This window comes from Heloderma suspectum, chromosome 15 (genome assembly GCF_057233095.1).
Source record: "Heloderma suspectum isolate Gila_16-S chromosome 15, 16-S_ref, whole genome shotgun sequence".
NCBI lineage: Eukaryota > Metazoa > Chordata > Lepidosauria > Squamata > Helodermatidae > Heloderma > Heloderma suspectum.
This window is the reverse complement of record NC_139472.1, coordinates 22,617,120-22,631,150: the sequence shown is the minus strand read 5'-3', so window position 1 is coordinate 22,631,150 and position 14,031 is coordinate 22,617,120. Positions and strand designations below refer to the sequence as shown.

The 14,031-nt window shown below is 46.0% G+C and overlaps 1 protein-coding gene across 1 annotated transcript in view; it reads left to right on the top strand.

The window, feature by feature from the left end:
• Positions 1-14,031, top strand: part of DNAJC11 (DnaJ heat shock protein family (Hsp40) member C11) — a 97,738-nt gene that overhangs the window by 20,115 nt on the left and 63,592 nt on the right. The window contains exon 3 of the mRNA XM_084822146.1: positions 914-987. Coding sequence (XP_084678272.1) covers positions 914-987 — 74 coding nt within the window. The remainder of the gene's footprint in view (positions 1-913; positions 988-14,031) is intronic.

Here is a 14,031-nt window from a genome sequence, read left to right as displayed (position 1 = left end):
AACTCTGGAATATGCTGGATGATGATTCTGCGTAGTCTAGATAATGTGATCTCGCCAGATTTTTAGCTCTGCAGTCGTAAGCAGATGGGCTATGTGTGTTTCTGCTTCAGCTTTCATTGAAACTGTTGCCCTTTTGATTATATTCCGTTATCTGCGTTTGGTTGAATGAATCTTGCATGCATCTGAATTATTGATAGTTCACAGCATTTTTGGAGTTTGGGGGAGAAGTAACTGGAACTTAAGTGAATTAGAGCTGGCTGGATTTTTTTCTTCTGTAGCAAAACTGCAGCACCGGCAGACTTTGTCACCCAGCAGTTTTGGTCCAGTGGGAAGCTAAAACAAAATGGTGAATAAATGATTTCTTATTAAATCCCAGAGATTAGCTAAAGAAATTTGGCTCTGGCATTTTCTGAAGGGTCAGCATTTCTTTCCTCCCATTAGGCTCGGATGTGGGCAGAAACGTTTACAGCATTCTTAATTAGGCCTTTGGATGCATGGGAGCAAGCTCTAAAGGGCGGCGGGGGAGGACAACAGAGATCTTGAAATGGGTGTTGTTTCTGAAAGGGGAACTCCTCAATGTTCATGTTCCAAGACCTATGCTTTGAAAAATTGGTTCTAGAAATGACATTCCCCTGTGAACGGGCTCCCCTCAGATATTATGAAGATACACTTAAAAATGTAAATCTGGATTTGCAAACAGGTGTATCATACATGTACACTTGGCATTGACCCTAATTGGTGATGTATCATTTTTCAATGCATGCTTGGTGGCCTGGTTTTTGCCTTCTAAAAATATAGTTGGAAGGTGCAGGTGAGTTTGTGTGCGTGTGCGTGCGCAGACATGTGAATGCTTCTGTTTGAACTCTGCCTAGAATGCTGCAGGCTCTAAACACATTCTGGTTTTAATTTTCAGTGCTCAGTGATCCACAGACAAGAGCCATCTATGACATCTATGGAAAGAGAGGCCTTGATATGGAAGGATGGGAGGTAAGAAGGATATGGACAAAAAGGGCGGCGAGTCATACGGTCAGGTGACCAGCTGCTTTCATTGGAGTTATCCAGTTATATGTGATAAACTGACAGGTGGACCTGAAGGCCCTCCCCCCCGCCCCGGACAGGCCAGTGCTCTCCCTTCCTGTCCCCTGGTAATGAATGGCCTACTTTACCCAGTGGGAAATTCCTTCCTGCCCTCCAACCTGGGCATCGGAAAGATCCAACATTAGCTGAGAAATAACCTTTACATCACCATACAGCATGTGCATTTCTCTAGTGAAGCCATGTCAGGATGCTGAAACAGCAAGTGAAGAAGCCTGTCAACTTAGAAGAGCTGCTTGCTTAGAAGAGCTGCTTGCTTCCTCTCCTTTGCCACGCTGAATGTTTTGAAGTCATGCTTCTTTTAAACTTCCTTGGTGTACAGTAACTCTGGTAGCCTAAGAGCCCACCAGCAGAGTATCTTGTTGCCACACAAGACAGCGTCTTAGAGGCTGCCCTCAAGCGGCCGTCTTCCCTCGTGGGCTTCCTTGCAGACAGATGAGTTCCCTATTGTCAGTCGATGTACACAACGGAGAGAACCATTTGATACTCTCTGGTCCTGGACTGTACTACTTCAGATTGGTGGGAGCGGGAAGGGTTGTATGCCTGAATGCTTCCCCATTTTAAAAACAGAACCAAAACACCCTTCCTGCACATTCTCTCCGACAGACTGGTTGTTCTTAACATGGAGCTGTTACTATGGGGAAGCACTCCAAGGTGCTGTCCCCACCTGCAGTCCGAAGTGATAAGATCTGCATGATTCTACACACTATGTTCCTTGGCGCTCAAAAAGGGCAGCCATTTCAGTCTTGGTCTTTCAAAGAGGGATGCTAGAAGGTTTTGTAATGCTGCTGTCCTTGGGGGCAGGGAACACCAGTTTCTTCCTGGAGCATTTTACCATCTGATGATGAAACATCTTGCCCTTACACCTAATTACTTTGAATGAGTTCAAATCTCTAGGGCCAGATGAACTGTATCCTAGAGTAATAAAGGAATTGGCAGAAGAACTCACAGAACCACTGTCTATTCTCTTTGAGCAATCATGGAGGACAGGTGAAGTGCCAGATGACTGGAGGAGGGCTAATGTGGTCCCTATCTTCAAAAAGGGCAAAAAGGAGGAACCAGGGAACTACAGACCAGTCAGTCTGACATCAATCCCTGGGAAAATTCTGGAGCAGATCATAAAGCAATCCATCTGGAAGCACCTTGAAAACAATGCAGTGATGACTCAAAGCCAACATGGATTTGTCAAGAACAAGTCCTCCCAGATGAATCTGATCTCATTTTATGATCAGGTCACCTCCCTTGTGGACTGTGGGAATGCTGTGGACATCATATACCTCGACTTCAGCAAAGCTTTCGAGAAAGTGCCCCATGATCTCCTGATGAGCAAACTAGCTCAAAGTGGGCTAGATGAAACAACAATCCGGTGGATCCACAGTTGGCTACAGAATCGGACTCAGTGCTTATCAATGGGATCTTCTCCAACTGGGGAGAGGTAACAAGCGGGGTAACGGTGCCCAGTGCTCTTCAACATTGTTATGAATGACTTGGAGGAGGAGGTGCAGGGAATGCTGATCAAATTTGAAGATGACACAAAATTGGGCAGGATAGCTAATACTTTGGAAGACAGAAACAAAATTCAAAGTGATCTGGATAGACTGGAGCGCTGGGCAGAAAGCAACAGAATAAACTTTAATAGGGATAAATACCAAGTTCTGCACCTAGGAAAAAGAAACCAAATGCACAGTTACAAGATGGGGGATACGTGGCTCAACAAAACTACAAGCGAGGAGGATCTTGGAATTGTTGTCGATCACAAGCTGAATATGAGCCAACAATGTGATGTGGCTGCAAAGAAGGCAAATGCTCTTTTGGGCTGCATTAATAGAAGCATAGCTTCCAAATCCCGGGAAGTACTAGTTCCCCTCTCCTCAGCACTAGTTCGGCCTCATCTGGAGTACTGTGTCCAGTTCTGGGCCCCGCACTTTAAGAAGGATGCAGACAAGCTGAAGGAGGTTCAGAGGAGGGCAACAAAGATGACCAGGGGACTGGAAACAAAGCCCTATGAAGAGAGACTGAAAGAACTGGGCATGTTTAGCCTTGAGAAGAGAAGACTGAGGGAAGATAGGCTGGCGCTCTTCAAGTCCTTGAAAGGTTGTCCCAGAGAGGAAGGCCAGGATCTCTTCTTGATCATCCCAGAGTGCAGGACACGGAATAATGGGCTCAGGTTACAGGAAGCTGAACATCAGGAAAAACTTCCTGACTGTTAGAGCAATACGACAATGGAACCCATGACCCAGGGAGGTGGGGGGGCTGTCCCACACTGGAGGCATTTAAGATGAGGCTGGACAGCCATCTGTCAGGGATGCTCTGACTTGGATTCCTGCATTGAGCAGGGGGTTGGACTCGATGGTCTTCTAGGCCCCTTCCAACCCTACTATTCTATGAGTCTATGAGTTATGCCACTGAGGTGTTGTAGGTAATCCTGTGATGGTAACGAAGGATCATTGCTTTAGCCCTTTTGTACTTGGATGTTGTTTTCCAGTTGTAGAAGGTCAATTTGATCTATGTGGAAACTGCGGAAACATGGCTGTGTTGCAGTCGTTGGAGTCAGAAGTCAATCCCGGCTGGTTCATATACATTCCCAAATGGATGCTTAGCAGGCAGGATTGACTAGGGAGCTTGGCCATGGAATCTCTTCTCAGTGCTGCAGCCCATTTTCCCAAGCTGAGAAGTAAAAATAAAGGAATCCCTGTCTGAGCATGTGCAGAGTACCTTCCCTCATAGCCTGCTTCAGCACATTTGGGCTTAGTAATTTTTTTTTTTAAACCCTGATATTCAAAGTGCTGCATTTAAACTACCTTAGTAATCCTTGCAAAACCCTATAAGGCTAGGCCAGTATTGTTTCCATATTGGAGGTAGGGTAGGGTCGGGGGGTTAAGGCAGAGTGCTTGGTCTAAGGCCTTCTAGGGAATGTGTGGCTGAGGTGAGATTTGAATGTGGGACCCACTCATAGATGCACTGTTAGCCACTGCACCAGCCTTCCCCAACCTGGTGCTCTCCAGATGTTTTGGATGACAATTCCCAGCATTCCTGACCATTGACCATGCTGTCTGGGGCTAATGGGAGTTGAAATCCAAAACATCTGGAGGGCACCAGACTGTACTGCACTATATATACTAAGACCAGCAGTGCTAGATCAGACTAAGGTCCATCTCATTCAACATCCGGCTTCTTACAGTGGCCAATCAGATGCCTCCAGGATGCCCACATAAGCAGCTTGAAGGAAATGGCCCTCTCCTGCTGTTGCCCTCCCGCCCGCCAGTTCTACTGGTATGGAGTGGTACATGGCCTCCAAATGTGGAGCTTCCTTATAGCAGTCACACTGTCCCTCAGCCTAGGACTTGGAAACCACAGAGGATGGCGCTCAGACAGGCTTTCAGCCCTGGCAGTTGTCATTTTCAAAATTAAACACTCTCTGTATCACGGGTAGGGAATGTGGTGCCCGCAGGCACCAGTGCACACCCAGACACCCTTCTTGGCACCCACCCCACCCCTCCCACTTTTTTCTAACATATTTTCTTCCTGACAGCTGGGATTGCTTCAGAGAGAATTAGGGAGAGAGAGAGAGAGAGAGAGAGAGAGAGATGGGCTGGGGGCATTGTCAGAGGGGGAAGAGAGAGAGAAAGGGGTTGCCTTCTGTGAAATGGGTTTCTGTGGGTGCTGAAGACTTGGTTTCAAAGGAGTTGTTTAGTGTGTTGGGGATCAGACCCCACCTCTGCCTTGTACTCGGCCTTTTGGGCAGGGTACTTATTCTTTGTTACTAGCCGCATCTCCCATGACAGCCATTTTGTGGTGGTGCCCAGGACAGTTTCTCAAATTGCCAAATATGCCCATAAGCACAAAAAGGTTGCCCACCTGGTCTGCATCACGCTATAAGAACCCCAGTCCTTTCCTTCTACTCCAGGCAGTGTCGCTTTCTGCAAACACTCGCAAATGTCCAGCCAAGCATTTATCGTTCTGTTTCTTCTTCTGGGGCATCTTGTAAAGGAGGAGCCTGCAGATGGCCTGAGGGTGGTGTCAGGTCCAGGGGATAATGCCGTAGCTTCCCCTTCTGCCCCAGTGCTATTGTTTTCCGTATATCCTGAGCTGGCTAGTGGAGTGTTGTGGATAAAGATCATCCAACCTCCTGAGCAGCTTGACCAGACAGAGTACATCAGTCCCTCCCCCTACATACCTTAGCAAGGTGACCATTGTGGTACTTTGCAAAGTGCAAAGATTCAACTTTAAACCCCCCCCTGGAAAAAATGGCCTACGTGCCACAGTTTATAAAGTGCATCGCAGGTGACAAATGTTTCTTTGAAAAAAAGAATTCTAATAAATTCGATTTGTGATTAAAAGGCAGAGTGGACTGGTCAAGTTCCCATATATCAGGGTTGTGTCCTAGGAGGAGGAGGTGGTGGTGGTGGTGGTGATGATAAAGATAAAGGCACGTGACAAGACCTTCTTCACTGAAATACTAAAAACTGCCCTTACTGTGACGTATACAAAGTGTCTCCCCAGGTATTCACTCATAGATGTATTGTGCTCCATAGAGAAATGAGCCCATTATTTATACTGCGAAGCCAGGTCTAACCAGTGGAGTGCATTTTATGGAGCTGCCGTCAAGGAACGTTCCATGTTCCTGCAGCTGCTGGATGAATTGTTTAATATAGATCCTGTCCCACTTCAGTAATAGCTTTCACTCTGGGGAGGCAGTGGTATTACTTTTAAAACAGCTACCAGTATTTTAAGTAGTCTTGAACACACTTGCCTGTTGCTTGTTTCCTGTTTAACAGTAGTGTGGTTGCTGGTAAAGGGTGCATGGTGAGGAAGGGGTTTGCCTAGAGGAGCTTCAAGGCAGGGTGGGGTTTCCTTTCCATCTGTCCTGTAGTGGAGATTCCTAGCTAGTTGTTCTCTTGAGCTCCTGCATTTGAGATGGTACCTCCTGTTATTAATAAACTTACTAAAATTGCTGCACAAAAGTTAAAAAGTAACAGGTCTGGACTGCAGGCTTACATTCTCAAGACCAGACACACTGGAGAGAAAAGGGAAGGAAGATCAGTCAGGAGAAGCTAGGGTGACCAGATGGATCTTAAGGTAGCATTTGAATGTAATAACCGAGGAAGAGAGTGGGATGTTGGTTGGCATGGCATTCCAGTGATAGAGAACTATAAAGGGTGAAGGACACCGCTGGAGAATAGCAAGGGCTATTTTAGATTGAACGTGTAGGGTGGAGCTTCCAAAGAAGAGCATATAGAGAAAGAGAAGCTCAATCTAGAGGAACAGAGACATTGGACAGTAAGTACAAAAAGCTGAAAGTGGCAGTGAGAAAAGAAGGGAAGCCAATGACAAGAACAGGACAAAGGAGCGATGCCATCTGAACATTGTGTAGCAAATATCCAACCAACAGCAGTGTTTAAGACTGAGTGAGGTGGTTTTGGAAGCAGGAAGACCAACAAGACTATTATTGCAGTAATGAGTGTGGGAAAACATAAAGTGAATGAACTCGGAGTGTAACAAGAGCCCTACTGGATTAGACCAGTGGTCTATCAAGTCCAGCATCCTGTTCCCCACAGTGTGTGTGTGTGTGTGTGTGTTTGTTTATTTTACTTAAAATATTTCTTGGCCGCCTTCCAGGGCAGAAGCCCTCCCAAGGCGGCTTACAACAATAAAATACATAAAAACAGTTAAAATATTAAAAATGTTAAAAACAGTGTTCAGCCAAATGTTCATGGGAAACACTCAAGCTGGACATTAGTGCAACAGCACTCTCCCACCGATGTTCCCCAGCAACCGGTATTCAGATGCATGCTGCCGCTGATCCTGAAGCCATCATAACAAGTAGCCCCTGATAGCTTTATCCTCCATGAATTTGTCTAATCCCCTTTTAAATCCATCCAAATTGGTGGCCATGACTACATCTTTGTTGTTGTTCAGTCGTTCAGTTGTGACCGACTCTTCGTGACCCCATGGACCATAGCACGCCAGGCCTTCCTGTCCTGCGCTCTCTCCCGGAGTGTGCTCAAGATCATATTGATCTTGAGCACATATCCGGTGTGCTCAAGATCACACCGGAGAGAACAGCTCTGATAGCGTCCAATAATAGTCTTCAGACACAGGTAGGAAGAAAGCCAGACTATGAAGCACATGGTCTTCGATGTCTATATACTAATGCCCAGAGTATGGGAAACAAACAGAACGAACTTGAACTCTTAATACAGGAGGGAAATTATGACTTGATAGGTATAACTGAGACTTGGTGGGATGACTCTCATGACTGGAATACAGCAGTTGAAGGATATAACTTGTTCAAAAAGAACAGGAGGAACAGAAAGGGAGGCGGGGTTGCACTGTATGTGAAAAATACATATCTCTGCACAGAAATACAGGAGGAGGAGCTTGGTAGCCCCATCGAGAGCATCTGGGTTGAAATAAATGGAGCAAAGAATAAAAGGAACCTGGTGGTCGGAGTCTACTACCGGCCACCCAATCAAGGAGAAGACAAGGATGAAACTTTTGAAAAGCAAATAGCCAATGTTTTAAGGAAGCATGATGTAGTAGTAATGGGGGACTTCAATTTCCCCGATATTTGTTGGGAGACAAATTCTGCAAAACATGGCCCCTCCAGGAAATTCCTGACTTGTGTGGCGGATAACTTCCTCCTACAGAAAGTAGAGGAAGGAACTAGAGGATCGGCTATCCTTGACTTGATCCTAACCAACAGAGATGACTTAGTGGATAAAGTAGCAGTTACAGGAACTCTGGGGGAAAGCGACCATGTTGTACTTGAGTTCTTGGTTCTAAGGGAAGCAAAAGCCGAGTGTAGTCAAACGCGTACCCTGGATTTTAGGAAAGCTGATTTTAATAAACTCAGAACAATGATCAGTAAGGTCCCATGGCAAGCAATGCTAGCGAGAAAAGGAGTCCAAGATGGGTGGGAACTTTTAAAAAAGGAAATTCTCAAGGCACAATCACAAACAATTCCAACAAGAAGAAAAGGTGGAAGACAACAGAAGAAGCCAATGTGGCTTCACAAAAAGCTTAGGGATGACCTGAAAACAAAAAAGGACACATATAGGAAGTGGAAAGAAGGCCAAGTAACAAAGGAAGAGTACAGGCAGGTAGCACAGAATTGCAGGGATGGCGTCAGGAAGGCTAAAGCGGAGAACGAGGTGAGGTTAGCGAGGGATGCTAAAAACAACAAAAAGGCTTTCTTCAGCTACGTGCATAGTAAAAGGCAGAGGAAAGAAATGGTTGTTCAGCTATTAAATAAGGATGGCAAAATGATAACAGAGGACAAAGAAAAGGCAGAGGTGCTCAATTCCTACTTTGGCTCAGTCTTCTCCCAAAAGAGGGTCTATGACCCCCCTGGCAAAGGCGAAGTACAGGCTGAAGGGGCAGGATTGCAGCTTGAGATCGACAGGCATATGGTCAAGGAACACCTCATTACTTTGAATGAGTTCAAATCTCCAGGGCCAGATGAACTGCATCCTAGAGTCATAAAGGAACTGGCAGAAGAACTCTCAGAACCGCTGTCTATTCTCTTTGAGAAATCATGGAGGACCGGGGAAGTGCCAGATGACTGGAGGAGGGCTAACGTTGTCCCTATCTTCAAAAAGGGTAAAAAGGAGGAACCTGGGAACTACAGACCAGTCAGTCTGACATCAATCCCTGGGAAAATTCTGGAGCAGATCATAAAGCAATCCATCTGGAAGCACCTTGACAACAATGCGGTGATTACTCGAAGCCAACATGGATTTGTCAAAAACAAGTCCTGCCAGACAAATCTGATCTCATTTTTTGATCAAGTCACCTCCCTTGTAGACCGTGGGAATGCTGTAGACATCATATACCTCGACTTCAGCAAAGCTTTCGACAAAGTGCCCCATGATATCCTGATGAGCAAACTAGCTCAAACTGGGCTAGATGAAACAACGATCATGTGGATCCACAGTTGGCTACAGAATCGGACTCAAAGAGTGCTTATCAATGGGACCTTCTCAAGCTGGGGAGAGGTAACGAGTGGGGTACCGCAGGGCTCAGTCCTGGGCCCAGTGCTCTTCAATATTTTTATTAATGACTTGGAGGAGGAGGTGCAGGGAATGCTGATCAAATTTGCAGATGACACAAAATTGGGAGGGATAGCTAATACTTTGGAAGACAGAAACAAAATTCAAAGTGATCTGGATAGACTGGAGTGCTGGGCAGAAAACAACAGAATGGCATTTAATAGGGACAAATGCCAAGTTCTGCACCTAGGAAAAAGAAACCAAATGCACAGTTACAAGATGGGGGATACGTGGCTCAACCACACTACGAGCGAGAAGGATCTTGGAATTGTCGTCGATCACAAGCTGAATATGAGCCAACAATGTGATGTGGCTGCAAAAAAGGCAAATGCTATTTTGGGCTGCATTAATAGAAGCATCGCTTCCAAATCCCGGGAAGTACTAGTTCCCCTCTACTCAGCACTGGTTAGGCCTCATCTGGAGTACTGTGTCCAGTTCTGGGCACCACACTTTAAGAAGGATGCAGACAAGCTGGAGAGGGTTCAAAGGAGGGCAACAAAGATGATCAGGGGACTGGAAACAAAGCCCTATGAAGAGAGACTGAAAGAACTGGGCATGTTTAGCCTTGAGAAGAGAAGACTGAGGGGAGATATGATAGCACTCTTCAAGTACTTGAAAGGTTGTCACAGAGAAGAAGGCCAGGATCTCTTCTTGATCATCCCAGAGTGCAGGACACGGAATAATGGGCTCAAGTTACAGGAAGCCAGATTCCGACTGAACATCAGGAAAAACTTCCTGAGTGTCAGAGCAATACGGCAATGGAACCAATTACCTGGGGAGGTGGTGGGCTCTCCCACACTGGAGGCCTTCAAGACGAGGCTGGACAGCCATTTGTCAGGGATGCTCTGACTTGGATTCCTGCATTGAGCAGGGGGTTGGACTCGATGGCCTTGTAGGCCCCTTCCAACCCTACTACTATTCTATTCTATTCTATTCTATTCTATTCTATTCTATTCTATTCTATTCTATTCTATTCTATATTCATTGCATCGGTGATGCTATCTAGCCATCTCATCCTCTGTCGTCCCCTTCTCCTTTTGCCTTCAGTCTTTCCCAGCATCAGGGTCTTTTCCAGTGAGTTTTCTCTTCGCATTAGGTGGCCAAAATATTTGAGCTTCAGCTTCAGTATCTGTCCTTCCAATGAGCACTCAGGGTTGATTTCCTTTAGTATGGACTGATTTGACCTCCTTGCAGTCCAGGGGACTCGTAAGAGTCTTCTCCAGCACCACAGTTCGAAAGCATCAATTCTTCGGCGCTCAGCCTTCCTTATAGTCCTTGTGATACATTCCATGGGGTTTTCTTGGCAAGAATACTGGAGTGGGTTGCCATTTCCTTCTCCAGTGGACCACATTTTGTCAGAACTCTCTGCCATGACCTGTCCGTCTTGGGTTGCCCTGCACGGCATAGCTTATGGCTTCACTGAGTTACGCAAGCCCCTTCGCCACAACAAGGCAGTGATCCATGAAGGGGATGACTACATCTTATGATAGTGAATTCCATAGTTCAACTCCCTGCTCTGTGAAGAAGTCCTTCCTTTTGTCTGTCCTGAATCTCCCACGATTCAGCTTCATGGGGTTGACCCCATTGGGCTCTAGTATTATGAGGGGGGGACAAAAAAAACTCTCCCTATCCACTTCTTCCACACCAGTCATAATTTAAATATCTCTATCACATCTTCCCCCCCTTTTCTAAACTAAATAGCCCCAAGCATTATACCTTTTCCTCAGAGGGGAGTTGCTCCAGCCCCTTGTTCGTTTTGGTTGCCCATTTCTGCAACTTTTCCAGCTCCAACGGTATCCTTTTTGAGATGTGGCAACCAGTATTGTACACAGTATTCCAAGTGTGGTCACACCATAGATTTGTATAAGGGCAGTCTGATATTGGACATTTTATTTTTGATTCCTGCTCAGTCTCCGCTAATGAAAACATTTGTAATGTCTATTGAAAGAAAAGAGTGAATTGCAGACTCTAGTACTGGAGTGTTAATTGCCTTGAAGGATCAGACCAAGGTCCATCTAAGTTGGCCTCCCCCAACCTGTGGCCTTCCAGATGTGATGGACTGCAACTCCCATCATTCCCAGCCATTCCACAATGTTGGCAAGGAAGAGCTAAATGATTGTTTCAGGCTACAAGTACGCCCTCCCTTACCACATTGATATGATGTCCTCTTTTCATGTACATGGTAAGTTCTGTCCCTTGACTAGGAGGCCATATCCACAATGCAACGACATGTTACCATGGTTCAGCGCCCAGTTTACATGAGACATCTTTCTTGGAAGCAGCCTCACCAGTCGGCCATATTTAGGATATCACATGTCAGTTAACGTAATGAGAACGAGCCCTTGTTTGCTTCCCCCCACTTTCCACCGTTTTCATGGGTGCCTACAGTTCCTGGAGCAGGAGATCTTTTCCTTGGTCCCTACTTCCTCTGTCTCTCCTTCCAGGGATTGCCTTGCCAATCTGCTGTCTCATCTGTTCCCATAGCTCAGGCCTCTGCTTCATTCTTCCCCTCTTTCTTTCAATCCTTGGGTTTTTGCGTGTCAGTAGGGATTGGATGCCTGGCTGCTGTACAAAGGTACTCAGGCCTGTGCCTGACAGATTTCCTGTGCCTTCCCATCCTGTATGCAGGGGCACTTAGAGAGTTTCCTTCAAAAAGCAGTTGAGACCACTACTAATCTTTGATATGACCTCCTCAGTCTGCAGGTTTCAAATAATACTCCCTCAGACCAAAGAGGGAGCTGCTTTGACTTCAGTGTCACACAGTTGCCAGGAGCAGAGATTTGTCTAGCCGGGTGGAGAAATAATCTGGTGCCTTCTGTAAACATTATTGCCTGGATTGAGCAGATGTCTGGTTTGGGATGGCTGCCATCATGCCTTTATTTATTTCCTTGGAGAGTTCCCCTGGCCCAAGAAACAAGACACATGTCCAAATGTGTGCACGTTCTGCAAGACTTGATCTTTTGGGACCGGGCATCCACCCAGAATTTTAGCATTTTGGCTAATTCAGACATGCAGCTGGGATGGAATTGTGCCACTACCCAACAGAAAATTTTCAGAAGCCAATAGGCTACATCACCAGTGCCCAGGTGCACTGATGGACTCATCCACGATATGGTTGGATGCAGCAAGGTCAAAAGAGGGAGCTCCTCTATCAAGTCATTTCACTCCCTCTTCCCAGGGCTCTTTCCTCTGTACTTTGCCCAGGGCTGTGTATTATACAGGTAACTGTCTGAACCTCTCCAAGGACCTTTTCTGGATCCTCAGGCGACAGAAACTGAAACTGATTCCGTAAGACCAGACTAGACAGTGTTCGGAATGCCTCCATAGGAACATCTGCGACAGCGGCATCAAGGTTGGAGTGGATATGGGTGATTTTTATCCTCAGATTGTTTTCCAATCTTGTCATAATAGGCGTCCAAGAGTTTAAGAGTTCTAATATGTTCAGTAGGGTCCAGTTTTAACAGACCCCTAATCACATGGAACAACTCTACTGGACAACTACTTGAGGACACAATGGTGGTGGAAAAGTAGTGCTTCTTTGTCTCCAACACTGCCACAAAGTAGACCCAATAATGTGCTCTCTCTGGGTTTGGTTGGATCCACTGTGAGACTTGTGCCACTTGTGTTCTAGTCATCTTCAGCCTGTCTCATTGCTGTCAACTCCTCCATAAACCAGGGAGCTAGGTGGAATCAATGTTGTGGGAGAGGATGTTTGGCAGCAATTGTGTCAGCAACCCATCCACAGTGAGACCAGGGCTTCAACAGAAGCACTAGCCATGACAACTGGGAACTCCTCAAGAGTATTCAAGAATCAATTGGATTCCATAAGTCTCTGGGGTGGATCACCTTAATGGGTCCACCAACCCTGCAGAGAGGAGTGGCTTCTCCCAATCTTACTCTCATCAGGAAGTGGTCTGACTATGACAATGGGGTCAAAGAATTAGACCAGTCTGGAATCCAGTCTGGGATAAAGGTGTGGTTTTGAACATTTTAAAGAAATTCCTGGGCAAGTCTGTCATAGCCTTATTTATTGTTGGGAGGCTTAAATGCTCCCTTTGGAGAAAGGGCCGGATACAACATGTGACAAATAAGTACAAATAGAGGGCCTCTGAGAAATTGCCAGTAAAAATACCAGCGTGAACTTGGAAGACAGACCGGGCTCTTTCTGGCTCATTGGGATGCCAGCAGGCCGGCATTCTTAACCTTGCAGTTAGCCCTGTCGGATGTGTTTGGAATGTGTAACTTGCTTTATAATCTGATGACTAGAAATTGAGTGAATTGAGACCCTTGAAACCATTTTCGCTTCCTTCTGCCACAAGGAATGTCAGAGATAACGTAATTTAAAGTCATTAATTCAGGCTTGGAGAGGTTAAGCGGCTCAGATTCGCCACAACAAATCTCACCTTTTCTGGCCTTGCCAGACCTTGTTGATTTAATCCCCTCATTTCCATCAAGTCGTTTTAGTGTTTGGTATTGGGTATGTGTATGTGTGTGAGAGATTTCTTCCCCAAACTTAGGCCTTTAAGTTTCTACTGCAACCTGTTTGCAAAGTTGGTGAGCTCTGCAGTTCAGTCATCAAAGATCTCAGCCAAAGGAAATGTTTCCATTCTGAAGAAAATTATATTTCCCTGTTACTTGAATCTCAGCATCTTCCTTGGGAAAGTCAACTCTTTCCCCATGTAACTGCACCATTGTGATCTGACCTGCTGCTAGGGACATAGCTGGGCACCTATTGCATGCGGAGTTACTCTTGTGTAGTGACTAAGAATGAGCCCAAACATCCATGGTTCATATATCAGCGTTGTCATGAACTCACTTCCTGCCTTGGGCAGGTACCCCCACTCTCACCACTGCCCTGTCCCCCAGCCTCAGGCCCACATCTGCA